This window comes from Vicia villosa, unplaced genomic scaffold (genome assembly GCF_029867415.1).
Source record: "Vicia villosa cultivar HV-30 ecotype Madison, WI unplaced genomic scaffold, Vvil1.0 ctg.000477F_1_1_3, whole genome shotgun sequence".
Taxonomy (NCBI): domain Eukaryota; kingdom Viridiplantae; phylum Streptophyta; class Magnoliopsida; order Fabales; family Fabaceae; genus Vicia; species Vicia villosa.
This window is the reverse complement of record NW_026705231.1, coordinates 323,857-348,170: the sequence shown is the minus strand read 5'-3', so window position 1 is coordinate 348,170 and position 24,314 is coordinate 323,857. Positions and strand designations below refer to the sequence as shown.

Below are 24,314 nucleotides of genomic sequence, written 5' to 3'. Positions count from 1 at the left end.
GATCTCCTTCTTGAAACTCAAGTGTTCTCTGCCTCTTATCATGATAACTTTTCTGACGACTCTGAGAAGCTTTCATCTTCTCCTGAATCATCTTGATCTTTTCTGTCGTTTCTTGAACAATCTCTGGTCCAATTACCACACTCTCACCGGACTCATACCAACATAATGGTGTCCTACACCTTCTACCATACAAAGCTTCAAATGGAGCCATACCAATGCTTGAATGAAAACTATTATTGTAGGTAAATTCAATCAATGGTAATTAACTATCTCACACACCATCTTTTTCCAACACACAAGCACGCAACAAATCTTCCAACGATAGAATCGTCCTCTCCGTTTGACCATCAATTTGCGGATGATAAGCAGAACTCAATCTCAACTTAGTACCCAACGCTTTCTGCAAACCTTCCCAGAATCTCGACGTAAACCTTGGATCTCTATCTAACACGATACTCGAAGGAATACCATGTAAACTCATTATCTTCTCAATATACAATTGAGCTAACTTCTCCATCGGATAATCCATCCTCATCAGTATAAAGTGAGCAGACTTCGTCAATCTATCCATGATAACCCAAATAGCTTCACAATTCTTAACTGTTCTCAGCAAACCAGAAACGTAATCCATAGATATGCTGTCCCACTTCCATTCCGGAATAAACAGCGGTTGCATAGCTCCATACGGCTTCTGATGTTCAATTTTCGACTTCTGGCAAATCAAATAAGAATAAACAAATTCAACAATCTCTTTCTTCATTCCAGGCCACCAAAACAACTTCTTCAAATCGTGATACATCTTGGTAGCACCGGGATGAATGCTCAATCCACCATGATGTGTTAGAACAAGATTTGTTCTGATCAATATTCTTAGTTTTGATGATAACAATGTATATGAATTTTGTATGAGATAATGTGGTACTCTAATCCTATGCAATTTCCATTTCAGGAATCACATAAAGAGTATGCACAAAATCAACGCAAGAAGCACTGACTCATAAGGTTCAGCATGCAACATCAGAACATGGTCTGGCAAGACATCAGAAGATGGTCAAGCAGAATCAGAACATGGTCTATGGAAGCATTAGAAGGACTTGAGATCAGAAGCAGAAGCACTGAAGTTCTCATGGTATCACGCTAAGAAGCACTTCAAGGTCAGAAGACAAGAAGATGCTCTGCACCAAGCTGTTTGACTCTGATGATATTCAAACGTTGTTTACACAAACATCAGATCAGAAGCAAGTACAAGATGGCAGGCTACGTTGACTGACAAAAGGAACGTTAGTAGCTATTAAAGGCAACGTCAGTAGACACAGCGAAAGCAAGGCTCGAGGTAGTTGACAAAAGAGTGAAACATTAAATGCAATGTTGTACGGATCACACAAAGCATTAAATGCTCCCAATGGTCATCTTCTCAAACGCCTATAAATAGAAGTTCTGATGAGAAGCTGAATACAACACTTGCGCAAATATACAGAAACGCTGTCAAATTCGAAAAGCTCTCAAACTTCATCTTCAACCTCACTACATTGCTATTGTAATATATTAGTGAGATTAAGCTTAAACTTAAGAGAAAATCACTGTTGTGATAATAGCATTATAAGAAGCATTGTAACTCTTAAAAGAATTTGTTTACATTTATTTGTAAGAACTAGAGTGATCAGGTTGTTGATCAGAATACTCTAGAAAGTCTTAGAAGGTATCTAATCAGTGTGTTCCTAGAGTGATCAGGTTGTGATCAGTATACTCTAGAAGACTTAGAAGTTGTCTAAGTGGAAAACCATTGTAATCTTGTGTGATTAGTGGATTAAATCCTCAGGTGAGGTAAATCATTCCAAGGGGGTGGACTGGAGTAGTTTAGTTAACAACGAACCAGGATAAAAATCATTGTGCAAATTGTTTTTATCTTACAAGTTTTAAAAGCTACACTTATTCAAACCCCCCCTTTCTAAGTGTTTTTCTATCCTTCATGATGTTCTTCTTCAAGAATACTCTTTCGTAACTCGGAAACATCAGGAACACAAACCCGATCACCAAATCTCATTACACCATTCTCGTCAATCCTGAAATTTCCTCCTTTACCTTGATTAATTAAAGTCAATCTATCAACCAACTCCACATCAGATTTCTGACCTTCTCTAATTTCTTCAAGAATTCCATATGTCAGCTTCAGCATACCCAATTTAATACTATTAGAAGTACCTTCACATACCAAACTTAAATCTCGGAATTTTTCAATCAAATCCAATTCCCTCACCATTAGCATAGACATATTTAAAGACTTCCTACTCAACGCATCAGCAACGACATTTGTCTTACCCGGATGGTAATTCAGCCCAAAATCACAGTCTTTTAGAAACTCTAACCATCTTCTCTGTCTCATATTAAGATCTTTTTGATCAAAGAGATACTTCATACTCTTGTGATCACTAAACACTTCAAACCTCGAACCATACAGATAATGTCTCCATAATTTCAATACAAACCACCGCTGCTAACTCCAAATCATGAGTCGGATAATTCCTTTCATGCACTTTGAGTTGTCTCGACGCATAAGCCACAACCTGTTGATTATGCATTAGAACACCGCCTAATCCCATCAACAAAGACTCGCAATAAACCACAAAAGATTCTGCTGGATTCGGCAAAACCAGAATATGAGCACTAGTCAACCTCTTTTTCAACTATTGAAATCCTTCTTCACACTGCGAATCGTAAATAAACGCTTGACCCTTCCTAGTCAACTTGGTTAATGGTAACGCTAACTTCGAGAATCCTTCGATAAACTTTCTATAGTAACTGGCAAAACCCAGGAAACTACGAATCTCAAAAACGGATTTCGGAGCTTCCCACTGAAATACCGCTTCTACCTTCGTCGGATCTACGGAAACGCCATTCTTGGAAATCACATGACCAAGAATGGTTACTTCCTCTAACCAGAACTCGCACTTTGACAACTTCGCATAAAGCTTATTCTCTTTTAACAATTCCAATACTACTCTAAGATGTTTCGCATGCTCTTCTTTGTTCATAGAATATATCAGAATGTCATCAATAAACACCACAACAAACTTGTCAAGATAAGGATGAAAGATGCTATTCATATATTCCATCAAGACACTGGGCGCATTAGTAACCCCAAATGGCATCACGGTATACTCGTAATGACCATACCTCTTTCTGAACGCATTCTTCTGTATATCGTCTACTTTCACACGAATTTGATGATACCCAGACCTCAAATCAATTTTACTAAATACACACACCCCAACCAGCTGATCCATCAAATCGTCAATCCTCGACAACAAATACTGATTCTTGATAGTAACCTTATTCAACTGTCTGTAGTCCGTGCATAACCTCATGGAACCTTCTTTCTTCTTTACTAACAACATCGGTGCACCCCACGGCGAAACACTAGGATGAATAAATTCTTTCTCCAGCAACTCTTCCAATTGAATCTTCAATTCAGCCAATTTAGATGCCGACATGCGATACGGCACCATCGACACAGGACTCGTCCCAGGAATCAGCTCAATAGCAAATTCCACTTCTCTCTCAAGTGGCAACTCTCTAACGTCTTCTGGAAAGACTTATGGGAAATCACGTACCACCGGTAGCTCACTACTCAGCGCCTTTCCTTTCCCTTCCATTGATTCAAACAACATGAACACGGCAGCCCCGTCTTTAACCACCTCTTCACTTGTCTCACAGTCATGGCTAGATCTTCAACACTGACATCTTCAGGAAAGATCACCGTCTTCGTAAAACAATTAATATGAACCCGGTTGAATTCCAACCAGTTCATCCCCATAATAATGTCGATTTGCTCTAACGGAAGGCACACTAAGTCCATCCCAAACTTTCTACCAAAAATATCAACCGGACAGTTCAAGCAAGCAGAAGAAGTAGTTACTGAACCCGACGTAGGAGTGAGTCGCCCCAGTATCTATAATTGCAATTAAAGGAGTGTTATGGATAAAACACGTACCTTTAATCAATCGATCATCTCGAGTAGTCTCAGACCCAGACAATGCAAACACCTTTCCACCCAATTGAGCCTTCTTTGGTTTAGCGCACTATGGACTGATATGACCCTCTTCGCGCAATTGTAGAAAGTCACGGTCTTCATCCTACACTCAGCAGCCACGTGACTCGCTTTACCACATTTGAAGCATTTCTTTTCACCACTCTTGCACTCATTCCTCTTGTGTCCAGTCTCACCACAGTTAAAGCATCTAACGAGAGCACTAGAGTCTCCCCCACTAGGCTTCTTCCATTCGCCAGCTTTTGGATTCCCTTTACCATATGGCTTACCTCTGTCTATAGGCTTCTTACCCTTCTTGTCAACCAACTCGCGAGAGTGAGATGACTTCTTCTTAATGTTATCCTCTTCAAAAATTCTACTACAATCCACCAAATCAGCAAATCGGAGAATCCTCTGATACCTGATACCTTGCTTAATCTCGTCCCAAAGACCATTCTCAAATTTGATACACTTTGAGAACTCACTAGCTTCATCATTATTATAGTGAACGTAGTACTTCGCCAGCTCAACAAATTTAGAAGCATACTCCGACACAGTCATCTTACCTTGAGTCAGCTCCAAAAATTCAATTTCTTTCCAGCCCCGAACATCTTCAGGGAAGTACCTCCTCAAAAACTCTCTTTTGAACACAGCCCAAGAAATAGCTACACCATCAGCGTCCACCTCAGCCTTAGTTGCCATCCACCAGTCATCAGCTTCTTCGGACAACATATGAGTACCATATCTTACTTTTAGATTCTCAGCACAATCAATGACTCTGAAAATCCTCTCAATCTCCTTCAGCCACTTCTGAGCACCTTCAGGATCATGCGTGCCCTTGAACAACAGAGGATTGTTTATCTGGAAATTCCCCAATTGCCTGTCAGCACCAATCCCAGCTTGCTCGACATTTCCTCCCAGCACACCAGCAATCATGCCTAAAGCCTCAGCGATAGCATCATCGTTTCTTCCACCTCTTTTGGCCATTGTTCTGCTAATCCACAAAACAATTCCATTAGCACCAAAATATCGACAGTGATAACTCGCACTAGTAGCATACAAGGGAAAACTGACACTAAGACTCTGGTCACAACGACCGACTATGCTCTGATACCACTATTGTAACACCCTTCTAAACCCCGCGGAAATTAATAGATAAATCAGAGTAAAACATGAAACAAGGGTGCCACAATTATTTAAAAACAATCAATAATCAGCCTTAGTCTTAAGTCATGCTTTATTAGGAACGAATTATCAAAACATAAATCATGTTCATCACAACGGAAAGAAAACATCGCCAATACAACCAATGGAACTAAAATCCAAAACCAATTAAAATAGAGTAATCTCAAAAACACTAAAACTATCATTCCCCAGTGTTACAAGATCAGAGCATGACCGACACGACTCAAAATAACGGATAAACTTTACGAGTCATCCTCACCGAGCACTAATGTCGCTACTCCTCAATATGAAAAATGCCACCAAGTAAGGGTGAGTCTCATTCACAATTAATCAATGTTATGCATTCATAAGCAACAAAACAACATAATATATCATTCACCCAATTTTTCATATATTCATATCTCAATCATCAATCATCAACTACAACAAACACACACCAAACATAACACTGAAATCATTTCAATCATGTTATGACAACCATGTATATGACCAACTGACACTATGCATGCGGCACCAATAAACTGTGGAAATAGTCCACCTGACCGATCTAAACCTCATCGAGATACGGCCCAACCGACACAAATTCCACACAATGGGAATTATGTCCACCATTGATCCAAATCATCACTGGGATCCATCACCGAATACATATGAATGAATGTACACATATAACCTACTTAAAACATCACCGATCCGATGCACCGCATCGTCTCACCATAACTCACCATTTTCATCACCGATCAAGTATGTCCATGTTTGCACAATCATTCAATTATTCACACATTCATTACGACAACAACAATCACAATTCATCCAGCATCACACCAAGATATTGTCATATTCACACATTCATATATATGTACAATATTTCATTTCACAAGCAATTAAACTAATTTTTAAATTTAAGTCGAGCCACCGTCCATCTCACCAATTCATCATATAAAATATTTAATTTGCTTTACAATGCCTAAAACGGCACTAATAAAGGATACATAGATCAAATTATACGCTAATTCAAAGTTCTAATAATTTTCTCAACTACAGGGTCCGCTTAGCAACCACTAGCGCGCTTATGGGGTAAGAATTCAACAACCCCGCTTCAAGTGACGCATCACAGAGGCGAACCACGTTGGGACCTCCGCTTAGCCGACTGGCTCCGCTTAGCGATCCCTTTTTTTTAAAATACAAACAACATCCGCTTAGCGAGCCTAGCTCCGCTTAGCGAGCCTAGCTCCGCTTAGCGGACGTGCGATTTCACAGAATCTCAGGTCTGTGACAAACTTGCGATTTCACACATCCTCAACCCAAAATTGATTCCAAACACCAATTACAGACATATAATCATCAATTACATCGTCATACATCATCATACATCAATACAACACATTATCAACCAACAATCCATACAATTTCATCAATTATAACATTCCTAAACTAATAATTCCAATCCCAATATACCCAATTGAATCGAATCATATTCTTACTCTATTCCATTGCCCATGATCATATAATAGAGATTAATCAGAAGAGTCCCCCGTTACCTTGGTTAAAATCCTTGAAAGCTCTTCCTCTTCTTCTTCTTTCTCTGCTTCTTTCATGTTCTTCTCTTTTTTCCAAAATTGGTTCTAATTTCTCTTTTTCCACAATTACTCTATTTTATGAAAAATAGAATAGACTTTAGTAAAAGGCCTAACCATCACACCCCCTCTTTACTGACTACAACACAAGCCCAATAACTTCCTTATCCATAATCTTTACATAATTCCAACAAAATGCCAATTAATTTCCAATAATTAATTTAAATCTTAATTCAATTAAAATGAAAAATATGGGAGAGGATAACATGGATATCATGGCCTAGGATAACATGCATATGGTATTAAATGGTACATGAAAGTCATACATAAGCAGCGGAACATATAGAGAGTATTAGTAGAGGTGCAAATGCCGAATGTATCATGGCCAAAAATACATAATCCCAAATAGTACTAATACATCATCCAAAAGATACCTGACTGAAAGATATAAAACATAAGGGAACTTTTCCAAGAAACATCATCGTAAGACTAAGCCATCTTACCCTTTCTTTTATCCTGCCTCGATCCACTTGAAAAATAAGGTAATTGGAATGGGGTGAGATTACTAAATCTCAGTGAGTCCTACTATCTTACAGGTTCACTCAGTTCTACAAGGTTCATGCAACAAACTAATCCACCAAGGATTTGGGGTTCACCTCACGGTTGGGTACAAATACACAACAGGGTACACTACCATTAGAAGTCCCATGACTACCAATGAAGTAGCAACAAACACAAAGTCGAGTACAACAATATGCAGACCAGTACCCGTGTTTAAGGAATCCAGAAGTAAGTTCTACCTTTCCACTTAGGCTACACAATACCACATCCTCGATGAGTTATCTCTTGTGTCCACGCGTCAAAAGACTTGCACATGCACGCCGCTAGATGAAACAGATCATTCCTACATGGAATTCCATCCGTGTCAGGTTTTCCTATTGTGACTTTGCCTAAGTGGCATCACAACCCCCATCAATCATCCATATGCAAATGTGTTAACCGCTAGTGCAAATACTCCATAATGACTACACAAGCCCACCGATTGAAAGCCTAGTGATTATCTACGTGACATCACTAGAGGTGAGTTTTCCTGACATGATATCGCGTAGGTGACATCATATCCCAACCTTACCAAGCACGCTGATGTTTACCTACTAGAGGAAACGCCATAAAGACCCTCTAAGCGCATCGTAATGGTAGCTCAGGTGTGTATGACTTACCTAGATGCCGATGTTTTCCTACTAAAGGTAACCCCTTCAGCCACCACATTGGTAATATCTGTCATGTGCTCTTTACCACCTAGTAGCCTATGTCTACTTCGATTCAACCATATATCAATCACATCACCAAGCCACACAGGCACACAACTTCCGAATGTTCAATCAGGACAACGGAAAGCATAACATGATCATAGTACAACATTTACATAATGCATCCATTAATAATTCGAATAACGAGAAATAACATATTCATGATCATATATACAATATACATGTTAAAGATGCAATTTAAACAAGTCTCACACGACTAAGGAGGCATTCGGTTCTCTATTCAGAATGGAACTGCACTCTGGGGGAATATAAACATAGAATTTCACCCGACAAAGCTCACTAAGCGGGGTTCCTACACTCTTCAATCAAATATTCTATTTGGGGATTAATTTTATTAGATAGTACATCTAACTAGCTTTCCAACAATATAAACTTTGCGTCATTCCGATACCCGAGGCGAAAGTTTTGAATTTCCAAAGTTTCCTATTTTCCCCTCTGACTCAGTGTAACAGGTTACGCCAAAATGCTTAACCGGTTACGGGCATGAAAATAACTCAGAAATACATTTTTCAGCAGTGTAACCGGTTACACAAAAACCCGCAATCGATTACACTGTATCAGAAGCAATTTTTCTGCATTTTTAAGGTTCTAACCCTAATCTAATTCCTATCCAAACACCTTTAACATCCCAATATCATCCAAAAATCACAACATCACAATTTATAACAGAAAACCACATGCATACATATAGATTCATCAACATGCATTAGAGGTTCTTGCACTAAATACCAATTTCCCAATTCATGCAATTATCCCTAAAATCCCCAAAGTCTCTAACTGTGAGACTCACCTTAGATAAGAAGATGATGGAGCTAGATAAGGTGATGAAGATAACCAGGAGCAAACTTGGATAAGATTCTAATGCATGCACTTGAAGGATGAGAGTTGAGCTTGAGTTGGACCAAATTTGGAAACTTTCTTCTTCCTCTCATCTTGCCACATTTTCCTTCTCTTCTCTGTAAAATTCGGTTTTTGTTTTATTCCAATTCACATGTCAATACCATAAAATCTTAGTTGACTTTATTTAAGAGGTGGAATGTCTATAACGCCCCTAATCTCATTTAGTTAATTTCCCATAATTAGACTAAATAATATGATCTCTAATAATTGTCCTACAATAAGCTCACCGATCGATTTTAGTAATAATTATCATGTGACAATTATGCCGGTTATTACAGAAAAAAGAAAATAAAATGCATTTCATTAAATCAAACCTCCATTCTAATTCCCTATGAAAAAACAAGGAAAAAATTAATGTTATAATATTGAAAATCATTTAATCTGCACATTGTATAACATATAGTTCTAACACGATACCGTTCTTATACTATATAAAATTTGAAAGTTACTGTAAGTTTGAAAGCTAAAAGGTTGTGAAAACTTCCAAACATTAAACTCACCTTATTTATAAGTAGCGAGAGCTGAAAGTTCAAGACCAACGATGAATGGTGGTCACCAGAACAACGACTAGTCTTCCCCTCATGGATACAAGTCATCTCGAGTTCTCTAAAGTATTCTCTAAACTGCGACATACCCTAGCTGGTCACGTTACTGTACGTGTCAGGAATGGGTAGTCAATTGTTTCATTTATGGGACCGCATTAAATGCGCCTGTTCCCTGTTACTCACTACAGGAAAAAAGGCCTCCTGCCACGCCCAGAAAACCGAGGCTATATGCAAAATAACTGTGGCGTAACGCTTAGGCCATGGTTTGGCCACGGAAATCCAACTGTGGAGTATACGGCCGTGGCCTAAAGTAAAGTCCACGGTTTTTTGGTATAGACCACGCCTTTCTTACAACCGTGGCTTTTTTAGGCCACGGTTTAGGTAGCTTGATTAAGGCCGCGGTTTGTATTTGCCATGACTCCAAAACTGTGGCTATATGGTAAAGCCACGGTTTCAATTTAACGTTTAAGATACAATTTTAGTTCAAGATATAGCCACGGTTTGGTTATGACCACAGATTTAAAACCGTGTTTATATGTTATGCATTCTAAACCATTTAGCTTGCCACGGTTTATTTCTATATATATAATTAGGAGAATATTCAGTAGATTCTTGATAATAATTTTGGACGTATCATACTCTTTGCCCCCACGTTACATGAATATGTATGAACTTCACAATATCTTGAGAAAAATTACAAAGCACTTTTCTATGTCAAAATTCAAATACACTAGTCTTGAATCCATTTCCATCTAGAACAAAACAACACATTCTCATACAAGTGTGCAACCGCCGCTGCTTAAAGAAACTAATAGAATAAATTCAGTTAGACACTATACACTGTCCAATTGTTGTCTTTGACTTCTTTGAAGAATAACCCAAGCTCATGCATTTCTGTAGTGAGTTAGGATCCATTCCACCACCATCATCTACATAGGAAACATAAATTTATTTCCAACAACTAGCACATCAAGCCAACATAAATTACTATATTAGTAGATACTATGCATGTTTGAATAGAATACCTAGAAAGCATAGCACGGGTGAATTATCCTTCTTGTTCTTAAGCTTGTCAACCTTAACAAAAGTTGCACCATTTTGGACCTAGTAATGCAAAGGAAAATTCAGCACATCTCTTACTCTATGAATACAAACACTTCATAATATCCTTCTTAAAAGTTCTAAAATACTGGCAGGCCATCATCAGAGGTAAGTTTTGCAAGTTATTTTACAGTTTTATGTCAAGCAAATAAGAATCAAATATTGTTAATTAAACTAAATCTATATTTATGTGCCATTCAAAATTAAAAATTGTAAAAATATACTTTAAGATTCCATTTATATTATAATTGTTTTGCTAAAAGTAGAAGTGGGTGTTAATTACTCCGAGACTACAACTCAAGGTGCTAGTAACATGTCTTGATATATTAAGACCCAAAGGGAGGTAGAATAGAAAGCTACCCATGGGATTACTTGAAGTATCCAACTCCAAGTATATCTCCCAGCAAGAAGGCTACTCAGCTAGCTCCTGCATGGAACAGGAACACCTAGGGTGAAATGATCACCAACCATTACTACTAGTCAAAGGCAACTCAAAGTTTAATCCAATGCACATAGACGACATAAATTTTTTAGCTGATCCTTCATCAAAAGATGTATACTCATGCCAATTTGAAGTTTTAAATGTCATAACATAAAGTCAACTAAGAGAGCACTTACACATGCAACAAACATTCAACAATATTTTTCATGTTGAATAACTACTACTGTCTCGCTACCTAGAAAACGGAAATTCTTTATTGACTTAAATCATACCTCATCAACAGCATTATCCACTAGCTCAGCAATTGCTGCAAACAATGAGAAATTCTGTTATTGTTTTTTGTACTTGCCAAACAGATTCTAAGTTACTAATAATTTAGATTATACAAATACAAGTGCGTTAAAAGAAAACCTCCGAAAGCCCAGTTATGAGAAGTGGCATTAGAATGAAGAAACTTGGGATGAACTCGTGCATGATCCAAGTGACCTAAAATTGCAATTAGGGCAAAATCAGTAACAGAAACAACAATTAAATTTGAAAGTAAGCAAAGAAACTGTAATGTGAAAGACCTTGACTGGGAGATGGCTTAGAAGTTGGACCAACAACATAGTCACCGACTTTCCATAAACTATGGATTTCAGTGACTAACATAACTGAATGTCGCTCATTATAGCACTGGCGGAGGCGTCGTCGTCGCTGTCGACGTTGAGGACATGGACGGTGGTTTTCTCTGTTTTTGGAGCGACGGACATGGGAGAGGAACGAAGTACAGTCTAACCTCAAATACAACGCTAGTGTAATAAGCAAGGCCACGAACAACTGATGCATCAAATTGATGCATCAAATTATCCCGTCCATTTTGTCGCTGAGCATTTCTACTGTTAAGCTCGTTGATCTTCTGCTGGGCCAATGGTTTCAGCTTCTCCAGTTCATTCAAGGAAATCAGCAATCTCTACAGCAAGCGCTTGAAAAATCAGGTGAATCCACAATTTTATAAGAAAACATTGTCACTTAAATATCAATAAAGTCGACCACCGACACATTGAGCAATCTCTTCTGCTGGGCCAATGGTTTCATATGTGTTTAGTTGATAGGCGATGATTAATTATGGTTGATCAATAGACCACAATATCTATATTATTCAAAAGAAAATTTAAACATTATATCAAGAATCACAAACAATTTCATTGTTTTCATGTGTACCTTATAAGAAACAATCTTGTGATCTGCTTCAGGATAGGTGGTTCAAGATTTTCAAGATTTTTTAACAGCATCTTCAACACTTAGGATAGGTGGTTCAAGATTTTCAATACTGTATTCAACAAAAGCGGAATTTGCAGCAAACTCTGCAAGTTTCTGAGTATCTGCAACCTAAAGAAGCCATCCGAAGATTAAATCAAAGAATGACTTGTATCAATCTCTAAGTAAATGAAAACGGATGTTATAAACAATGAATACTTGTAATTATCTATATTAGTTGTATTTCGTTTATCAAGTCAATGAGGTTTAGAATAGTCAATTTGAACAAATTAAGGGATTTAAGAACTCACCACAAAGGCAAGACAATCACCGACACATTGAGCAATCTCTTCGGCAAATAGAGGTTCGCTTCCAAATATAATCTTTGCTCCAAGGTTCACCCCACCATTCAGAATGTCTTTACTTGAAATGATACCCTTCACTCCATCAAGTTCCAATTCTTGCCTGAGTTTCATACTTGTTATTCTTGCCAATGGTTTTTCACTATAAACATACGCTCCGTGCAGACAATTTGGTGGTGATGGAATATCATCCACAAACACAGCCTCACCTATATTTGATTTATCATTAAATTTGTACAAAGTAAAAAAAACTGTCATCGGTATTTAACTCAAAATTTGATTTGAAACAAACCTGAAGCTTGTAGCGCAGCACCAGATTTCACAACTGGCTTGCCAAGTGGACTATACTCACTTCCTGGAATTAAACTCTAGTAGTAGTAAATACTAAACACACTACATGTATTGAATTGAATTTTGACTTTAATTATTCTCCACTCTCCAACTGATATGAAATTTGATAAACTTCAATGTCTCAAACCCATCAAAACCTAAATCAAACCCTATCTCAAAATCTAATAAAAGCTAGAGTCCCCTTATATTCCACTCTATAAAAAAACATCTTTCTTTATCTATCAACAAACCTAAACCCAGTTACAACCCCAAGTATCTAAATTTCGAAAAAACCATTGAAAATCAAAAAAGTCCCAAACAAAAGCAATGAACCTGTCGAAGTATGTTATCAGCAATCCGATAATAGGGCCAGCATCTAGAGGGTGATTATCAGTGGACATATCCAAGAGAGCGTCGAGATCGACACCTCTGAAACTGAACCTCTTGAATGTTCTCTTCTTTGGCACTCCTTGTGCGGCGACCTCGGGTTCAACATCTGCCTGCAAAATTAACGGAATAAATCATCTAACAATAGAATGAATGATTCAACAAAGCAAATTCAAAGAGAGTAAAAAGGTTTTCACCATGGCTGCAACAATTTCTGAGGTATCACGGTTAGGGTTCTTCTAGCAGCGGCTATGTGGATAACAGAGTTCTTCTTCTTCTTCCGACTTGACGGCAATGTTTTCTTGAAGGAAGTGGATTTAGAGAGGAGAAAGATTCGAAATCGTGAGAGAGAACCGATTTGAGGAAGGAGAGAGTTTGAACATTCTTTTGGTCGTGAACAAGATGAAGAGAAAGTCAGAATGAAATGGAGACGGCGATTGAGACATGAGAGAGGGGAGAGGAAAAATTAGGTTAAAATGAAAACTTGTATTTATATTTTTATTGTTTTTTTAATTAAAAAATATTATTAAAGAAATTAATTAAGAAGAGGGAAACGAAAAGAAAAGAGGGAAAAAATGGCGGGGACTAAATTTTTGGACTTGGACTAAAGTTTTTAGTCAAAATTATAAGGCCGCAGTTTTCCTTTGTAGCTTAAAATATCCGCAGTTGTATAATCGTGGCAATTGAAGTAAATGCCACAGTTTCATACTCCGGATCCAATATTTTATAACATAATTCTACGCTTTTAAAACCATGGCCAAATCATATATGTGGCCACAGTTTCTGAGCTGTGGAAAATTTTAGCGTGGCCGTAGGCCAAATTTCTAGTAGTGACTTCTTTAAAAAATTTATCCCAGGCGATTCAATTATATCTCACCTCGTATCACAACATGGAGGTCGATCAATAATAATTAAGACTTCATCTGACTCCTTCAGTGCCCAGCAAAGCATTGTGGGCAAGTGTTCTGGACTGGAATATACCCAATTGACGCGAATCAATCCATCTTAAGCCCACTCTACTCGATCTAATATATAAAAACAATTCACAGGCTATGAGAAGGTATACAATCTTTGATCTCCATTTCTCTATCACTACAGCAATTAACACTTTTTATGACGAAGCTTTCACGTCATCAAAAAAAAATTGAGGTTTTATTCCAAGGCATGCCATATATATTAAAAAAAACAACTTGTTTCTTCGGTCTTTATAAAAATCGAAGTTATATACCATTCAGGACATGCTTCGAATCTCATCCAATGCACTTTATGTTCTTACTTGTTAGCAACTATAAAATAAATTATTTAACCATTCGGTTTCTTTGGTAACCCGAGGGATAAAATAATCAGATTTTACTATAAAACACTCGCTGAACAAATTTTACCCTAATGCTATCTTATTTGTAGCCGCCCCACCTTCGATTGCATCATTTTTTTAGGATGGATTGTAAAATTGAAAAAATGTTCTTCTACCTTGAACAAAATATTTTTTCAGCTTTTGCAATCCATCTCAAACAATAGTTTTGATGTTTTTGTTATTGTTGTTGTTGAAGGTTTTGAACAAATATGATTTATTCCTAAAAGTCTTTACTGATGGATTACAAGTGCTAAAAAAACATTTTACAGTTTTTGGAACAAACACCTAATTAGAAGTTGGATGCATTCCAAGCATACAAGTTGTATACATTAGTGAAAACAGTGATAATGATAGCATCAACAATCAATCTTGGTGAATGCAAGTCTGACATTCAAGTGCCAATCTCTAGCGTCTTGTATGGGACCAGGACATGTTGTATTTTTAATATTATGGGTAAACAATCTTGATATTCTACGAAGATTTGTTTCATACAATGTATTTTTTATATTCTAGGTAAACAATGTAATCATTTTTGTAAAAAAAATATTTTACTCTAGACCCTCGGTTATTTTAAAAACTGAGATGATAGTTAAGTGTTTATTTCCACTATTTTCAGTTAACGGCCTTAAACAAATCTTTTTCGTCCATATAAAGGGTATCAACGTTCAAGAATCTATCATTAGTGTTCTGCGTGAAACCTAAGAGACGTCCATTATATAAGTTCTTCGATGGATTTCAAGAGCAGAAAATCATTTGGATTCAAGGTTTGTTCTATTAAATTTTTATTTGTACCGAAAATATTTTTGATTTTATATTTTAATTATCTTATCTTTTTTTTTTTCACCATAATCAAATACATGCAAGATCCCTACATGAAAGAGTTTCCAAAAATATCAAAGAATTGAAGATCCAATATATGATCTTCATGGACAATTCATGTAATATTCTTTGTAAACAATGTAAGGAGTTTTATTAAAAAATGTAATATTATGGTAAACATTGTAACGAGATCAATTAAAAAAACTAATGACCCCTCGATTTTTATGATAAACCGAGATAAAAAATGCGCTAGTTTTTGTAAAAAAATAAAAATGCAGAAATCGGGTTCGAACTCATGCCATAATAAATATTTACCTCGGTGTTTTAAAAACTGAGGTGATAAGGCTTTACTTTTTATGACTCCCTTCGTTACCTCGATTCTTTTGCCAAGATAAAATGCATTTTGCGTCCGACGTTAGAAGCGCTTTGTATAATAGTCACTACAACATTTTTTCCCTACGGCAACGCTAAAAAACCATTGCAAAACATGAAAAAACTGCTTCCTTATGCTATAAGAACGAATTTCAAGCTGTGGTAAACCAAGGCGTTGCCTTAGCCTATGAAAATGGTTTTTTAGCATACAACTACGCTGTGTAAATAACCGTTGTTTAAGGTATCGTTTGAGAACGGTTTGCAGAGTTCCCAACGGCAACAGCTTCTATGTATTCTCAATGTAAAACCGTTCCGATTGGTATACTTAAGAGAACGGTTTATTGTGACAACAGTTTTCATGGTTGCACATAAAAACCGTTCTAATAGAATCCATATCTACCTAGCCACATAGCCTCTTAAGTGGGATACATTAACGCTTCCAAAGCTACGCTAAGAGTTTTTCACTGTTTCAACAATTAAAGTTTTTGCTTTATATTTGAATAATAATAAAATGTGGTAAATTAATTTATTTTATGAATCTTATAAATAATTATTAAAAGACTTAAGAACAGTAATTTGATTAAAGTACTATTCATATAAAATTTTAATATAATTTAAAAATTAAAAAATTACATAACAAAATACTATCTTCAATAACATCATTTACATGTATACACCATTCACAATAAAAATACCATCTTCAAAATAACCATCAATATCTATTAAAAATACTTAAACATCACTAAATGGAAAATTCAAAAAGTGTAATGACTTGTAGAGAAATATTCTCTTAATCTACCGCCCAGATCAGGAAAATCAGCATTATATGCTGTAAATGGTGAATAAACTTCTTCTGCTTTGAGCTTTAATAGTCGTGAATAATTTCTTAAGTGGTGATCAAACTATCTATAGACTTCAAGGCACTACATTTGAAGGCTCATGACTTGGCATTTGGGCACCATAATTGATAATTCCCCGGTGGTAGTCCTCTCTAACAAATGCCACACTATTCCAATGAAAACCAATCTGTTGATAGAAACTCCAAAAATAACATTAAAGTTGGTCCACCTAATTTCATGAGAACTTCTCAATTAAATTTAAGTCCTTTTGTTTTGCATTTATGAAATAGTTGAGAAACTATTGTTTAAAATTTCATAATTGTGATAAAATACTTTAGAGTTATCTAACTAAACTTAAAAATAAAATATTGCAACAAAGTGAAAAGAGAAAGAGTGTGAGAACCTGAAGTAATTAATGATTAATACTATGAAGTGCTATGAAGTGCCAAAGGTCAATACTTTCTTTTCTCCTTTTGTTGACCACATCTTGTGTAATTAATAGATTTATATTGTGATGTTCTTTGTCAGAAGTGTCAAGAGAAACATTGTTACTTCCAACAACTGCAAATGCAATACTCCAACCAAAGTTATGTAAGTTATTATTCATATATAAAAAAGAAGAGAAATCTAATGAAAAAGATTATCTAATTTACATCAATTTTGAAACACCTATCCAGTATCCACAACCATGTTATGATCAAGTTTGAAAATCACTCTATCAATGCCTCTGATGGCACACAAACTTCTACACAAGTATCCTCCTACAGACAGAACATCACATTTAGAGGTTCATGACTTGGCATATGGGCACAAGGAGCCAAACAGTTAGAGACAAATATCCATCATTATGGTTAAGTTCAATAGAACCAGAATAAATAAAATGAAACAGTGGATTCACAATATCGGGACATAAAGCCACACATCAGGACAACCGAACAAACAATCATAATTATTCTTTACCACACACAGAGAGACATATCAGGGCATAAAGCCAACATATGAATATTTACGATTTCAGTACCACTACTAGAATTTACAATTTACAATAATATACATTTGATCGAAATAACTTTGATGCTATATCAGGACATTTAAAAAAAGGGAAAACAAGAGAAACATTTTGACTTCCGACAATTTTAAGGAAAAAGATACTATTAAGGGACCTTCTATGCAACAAACATCCATGAAGGTGTAATCTCTATAAAATTGAAGCAAACTAAGCATAAGAAAATAACAAAGATATGAATTTGTGACCTGCTCAGGCCTAGCAGTTGTGGCTAAGTTAGATGCTTGCTTTCTAGACACTATTTCTTTACTCTGTTTCAACTGATTTTTGATGCTACCAAGCCTTCATTCACGAGAGATTTAACAGATCCAGCCAATCTTCGAGTAAAATTGAAAAGTGCTTTAGCGTCTGCAACTTGTTCTTGAGGCTTCTTAACTTATTAAGGTAAACTCGTCAATCGCTCTGAATTGAATTGAATTTATCAAATTTAGTGTTTATTAAATAGATAAGAAACTTGAGATTGAGAAACTCATAACGGATGATTATGCAAATTGTGTAGTCTTGCTCCTCCATGGTGTTGTCGTTGGCATTAACGTGGTCTTTCTTCATGCACCGCAACCCTAAGCACAACACTGAAATGCACTGTAAAATAATGAATACAACATAACATGATAAAATAATGAAAAAATAGCTAATTACTAAACAAGCCAAGATGATTGTACAACAAAGTTCATGTACCAGTTTTCCATCAAATTCATCTCAAAAGAAGAATCTCTTCACCTAATTTCTTATATTCTTAGTCTTGAAATTGATTACGTCATCCTTCCCTAATGGAGTATAGGCAGGAACATGAAGTATATATCTAAATTCTAGTTCACCCTCCAACATCACCACCACACCATAGTTATCAAATTAGTATTGTCATACCCCAAAATTTGCCCGATCAAATCCGCGTCTTTTAATTCATCAAGGGCCGAAATAAAGAGTCATGGGTTTGACATTCCTATTGTCAAACCCACCCTCTTATAAAATACCCTGAATTAAAATGGGGTTAAAATTAGAAGGTACTTGGGCCCAGTCATTTGGCCCATCTATCTTATTTTTTGGAGTTTTTAGTCATTATAATTTATTTTATATATTTACTCATTTTTATTCAACTTACCATTTACTTTATTATTATTATTATTATTATTATTAGAATTATTATTATTGTAATTTTTACTAACCATTATTATTCATTACTATTAGGATTATTAATATCATTATTAGGAGTATTATTTATTAATTTTGATAATATTATTAAGATTAATATTAGGATTATTATTAGGTAATATTAGGATTAGTATTAGGATTATTTAGGTTTATCATTTTTAATTAGTTTCAATTATTATTATAATTATTTAATTTCTTTTACCCATTTAAAATACTAAGTAAAATACAAAAAAAATATAAAATAAATGGATTAAATCATGAATGATATTTGGGATTTATTTTGGTTTAAAACATGCTGAAGAAATCGTGAAAAGAAAAAAGCTTGATTAGGGGTTGACTTGTTTTGGAAAATTTCAATATCTTTTTTTAATCAAATCTTAATATATCAAAAGATGGAGATTTAACATGTTTGGTTGACCTAAATCCATATGCTATAAATACTGAACAGTCTCAGATGCAGAAGGGGAGGTTTTTTGGCCTCCAAAACCGTAAATACGTTCAAAAAAGAGAAGGAAAAAGTGAAGATCGTTTTAGTGGTTGGAGTTTGTTTCAGGGCGTGTTAAACATCTCAATCGATTCTTTGGTGCTCCCTGGTGCTATTGCAATCGTCTTTTACGATCAAAACATCCGGAATCATGGCATAAGGCTCACGGTTTTGTCGAATTTTTCTTATGTGTCGATTTCCATAATTCTTGCGTGATTAGTATAATTTGATTGCATATATTGATTCACAATGATGTTACGAAGCTTTTGGCATAGGTTAATTGGATTTTGGTTGCAGGTACAAGGCTTCACCATTTTTAGGGTTGTGAAGCTTTAATTTGGGAACCACGGATAGAAGCAAAATTGGCTAAAATTAATAATGCCGTCGCATTCAGAGGGTGTCTTTTAGTTAATCTAGGTATTTAATTGAGATTTATTGGCTTCGTATGATGAGTTTGATGTTGGCAGGTCTATAGCCACACCAAGGAACCGTGGCCAAAGCGTTCACGTATCTGCAGGAAAAAAAACCAGTCACATTGGAGAAGATGAACATGCTGGGCGCGGGGAATTTGTTTTCAAAATTTAAGACACTTCGTTTTATATATTTAGGATATGGTGTATTTGTTAAACAGCGAACGTGCATGGTCGAGTTGGCAAGGGGCTCTTGTTGGCGAAGGAAAGAACTGGCATGTTCCAATCTATTCATGAATCCTGTGTTACGCGTCTCCTGAGAATCACCATGCATCTCTAATCTGGGCCATACAATTCCCACTAATCCAGATCCAAGGCATCAAAGGCGGAAGGATCACCATAAATCCTCAAGAATGTGCTACACAGGATAATTGCCAGTTTTTTTTATAACTTTTGTTTATTGTATTATTTAATTGTTTAGATTAATTAATAGTTAAATATATTTGGTGTAGTTAATTTATAAAAATTAGGATTTGACAAATTAGGATTGGGGTTAGGATTAAAATTTGTCCCGATCATTCGATTATTCGGCTTAATTGGTTTAATTAATTTTAATTCATAGAAATCAAAAAAACCCTAGAAAGGTTTATGACTATTAGGGTTTGCCCAATCCCACTGCCATTTGGCAACAAAAAAAAACATTAATTCGATTGATTCTTGATTAATGTAATTTTCTCCTCGATCCGACTATATCTATTAGTCGCATTGGCGAGAAATAAATTTAATCTAATATTAATTTAATTAATTCTGGTTTAACTCTCTCCTCGACCCGACTAAATCTATTAGTCGCAATGACGAGAGATAAAATAATAAAACGTAAATAATTGAATTTGTTGTCATGTAATAACCAAATCTATTGGTTATGAGAGGCAATAATAAAACCCATAATTTAATTACAAAATTTAAAATACATTTTATTTGTTGCCCGCGACGATCGAATCTATCGGTCAGAGTAACCAGCAATACATTACTTAATTCGTTAACTATAATGATCAAATCTATTGATCATCGCACCTAACGGTAACATATTAAACCAGGGTTGTACGCCATCTTAAAACACTCCTCCAAACTGCGGATTTTCATCTCTTCAATACTGCGATTTTCAAATCTACGATAAGGTAATTCAAAATACCTTTGAACTTCGCATTTCAAAGACTACGACAAGGTAACTCAAAATACCTTCAAACCATATCAAATCAAATTCAAAGGCGTACAACCCTGTGCCCGAACTACGTTGACTCTGATTCTCCATAAGGAGATACGTAGGCACTTGGCAACAAGGCGAGTCCCCTCCCCCCAAAACCTCAATTCAATTCAAATCTCACTTTTCGCCCTATTCATTTCCTTAGCTATTAACCTTAATAATTTTAGCCATTAAACTGTTACCTTAGATTCAAAGCCATATGAAAGGGTTGAGGGTGCCTAACACCTTCCCTCGACCTGATTATAATAACTTACCCCGAATCTCTTAACTGCGTAGGGTTTCCTATTCGCCCTGGTAGAATAGGTGGCGACTCTAAATCTTTAATTTTTAGGGCAGGTTGCTACAGCTGGCGACTCTGCTGGGGATAACTATAATGGTGAATTATTAGGCTCCTAAGGCTTGAAAGGGTTTAGATTTTTGGCAAACGGTTTAGGTTTTTGGCGAAATTTTTAGGGTTTCGGATTAGGGTTTATGGTTTATTGTAAATATTTAAAATTTTATTTATTTATTTACTTGCAATTACATTTATTTACCGCAATTTTTTTATTTACTGCAATTCAATTAAATGTTTATTTATTTGAATATGTGTTATTTCATTGCTTTTTGGGATATAAATTGCTGTTAAACCTAAGCGTGGGAATTATATTTAAGACCAGAGGGGAATTACATCGCCTACGAGTCTTATTGTAATTCCACTCATAGTGGGTTGAATATCCGGAAATGTCTGATACGAAGCTTGACTTTGTTGAGGGCAGGACTTGGTATTTGGCTGATCTCTCTGAGAACCTACCCCTAAAACTCGAACCTCATGGATAAATGAGTTGTTCTAAAGTCCAAAGAGACAAAAAGTCTCGGCGGCTACAAACAACCCCATGAGACCTTCTAGAACATACCAATGGGAAGGGTAGGCACCCTAAGTCGTTACGTCGAACCTACGAACCTAGGGCTTATGTGCTTATGTGCTTATTATGTGTTTGCAATTTATATACTGCGAGCGTCTTGCATTTTAATTTTACAGGTGTTCCTACGCGTTCCCTGGCCTGCAGGGACTTTATTTCCAAGACCATGTCCTTCCCGCGAAGGGCATCTACATTTATGCACGTTGATTGGCCTCTCGATGGCCATGAGACCTAGTGACTGTCATGAACGGTCACTCCGCGCCTGCATCTATGCACTCCCTAGCCTGTAGGGACTTTCCTTTTATATCTTTGTATTTTACAACTACGTGTCCTTCCCACGAAGGACATCTTCGTTTACGCACGTCGATTGGCCTCTCGATGGCCATGAGATCCAGTGACTACTTTGAACAGTCGCCATGTCCTTACATCTAAGCGTTCCCTAGCCTGTAGGGATTATATTTCTAAAATCCCATCCTTCGTACGAAGGACATCTTTGTTAGCATACATCAATTGGCCTCTCGATGGCCATGCGATTCAGTGACTATCTTGAACGGTCACCCCGTGCTTATTCCCGCGCACCCTCTAACTTGTAGGGTTTTGAATTCCCATTTATACATGTTTCATCCCTAGCATGTAGGGGTTTCACTTCGTCTTATATCGTCCTTAGATAGGTTGTGTTCCGCATAGAGAACCTTCCCACGAGGGATGACTTCATTGGTACAAGTCGAACGGCCTCTCGATGGCCATGAGATTTGGTGATTGTCTTGAACGGTCACCAGCTGCTACCTTTTGCGTACTCCCTAATTTAAGGGATTTCTATTGGCGTGTCATAACATCTATCTTACAAGGATTTCACGAGGGTATAATGTCGCCTCTAAGGCTATACCTAGGATTATATGTCACCCGTCTGCATTGCATACACGGAGTTAAAAAAAAGGAGTCTTTTGCATACGCATGCACTCGCATTTTCATGCATTCATACATTTTCATCTACATTCGCATTTCTATCCTCGCCCACACCCACACTTACCGTGCTAGCCGGTTTCCCGAAACCCTCAAAATCAAAGGGATCATAAAGTATGGAGAAATGAGGGTAAATTAGTGAGAATGACCTTGGTCTTACTTAAAAAAAAGGGGATGTCTTTCGCCATGCCGGTTACATGTCCATGCCTTTTCATAACAAGATTGTAAATACAATAAAGGTTGTCATCGAGCAAAGGATTAGTTCAACAAAGAAGTTCCTTCATAGATACACTCAAGATGTATCTAGTCATTAAGGGGTTCATCTTAGAACATAGCAAAAACTTACAAGGACGCTCTACGACAACTTGGGGGCAAGGACTGGTCCAACTGGGGCAATCTCTTGAACGAAGATGCACAACTACGATGGAGGGAAGGCGACATATGTAAACTCCACACCAAGGGGGAAAAAGGGCCATAGGTTTTTCTATCAACTTACAAATTCTGAAGGTTGCAAACGGTGTGATATTGTCCTTAGGAAAAGCAAAAGAGGTTCAGTCAAAGGAAACTCATGAAGTTCCGATACGACGAAAACCCACCGCTAACAATTTGTTCCCGACCAGTTTGACGTGCCCAAGGAGAATTCGAGGTTACCCTTTACTTCTACAAGTCTAGGAACTAAGGAGTAAAACAAGGTCAACGGATTTACAAAGGAGATTGTCCCTAGGATCAATAGGTTTTGTCATACTCAGAATTTCAACCCCTACGATCGCTAAGTGTCACTCAGAATAAAAGTTGTACCTTCAGATTAGCAATTCTAATGGGATGACCATGCAGGTTTTGGAATCAATTCATTCGCTTCATTCGCTCACTACTACGACTCTCAATTTCAAATTTAGGGTTATTAACAAACTGAAGGGAGAATGACGAATACAAATAACTAAGTCTCGCTAAACATATGCTTTCAAGGTAAGACCAAGCCGACGATGTACAGGCATTATTTCAAATCCCAAACAGTGGAGATATAAGGATGTTAATCCCTCGTTACCCCCTCGAGCCAGGAGTTGGATTTTGTTTCTACTTTTCAAATAAATCTTGATTTCAACCAGGGGCAGGGTAGATTTCGATTAATTCAATGGTGTATTTTGGTTGTAAAGAGAATCAATCAATGAAGCAAAGGTTCAAGCGTAAGGATCCAGCAAAGCAAGGGTTCAAGCATATCTTCTTCCTCGCATTCATCCAAGATTGAGGAAGCAATGGAGATAACAT

General features: G+C 36.6%; 1 protein-coding gene across 1 annotated transcript; it reads right to left on the bottom strand.

The window, feature by feature from the left end:
- Positions 1-12,362: 12,362 nt before the first annotated feature.
- On the bottom strand, positions 12,363-13,191 carry LOC131628773 (indole-3-acetaldehyde oxidase-like). Its single transcript, XM_058899593.1, has 4 exons — positions 13,188-13,191; positions 13,002-13,064; positions 12,659-12,918; positions 12,363-12,479 (listed from the first exon to the last, which is right to left on the bottom strand). The coding sequence occupies exons 1-4, from the start codon at positions 13,189-13,191 to the stop codon at positions 12,363-12,365; spliced, it is 444 nt and encodes a 147-aa protein (XP_058755576.1).
- Positions 13,192-24,314: the final 11,123 nt, after the last annotated feature.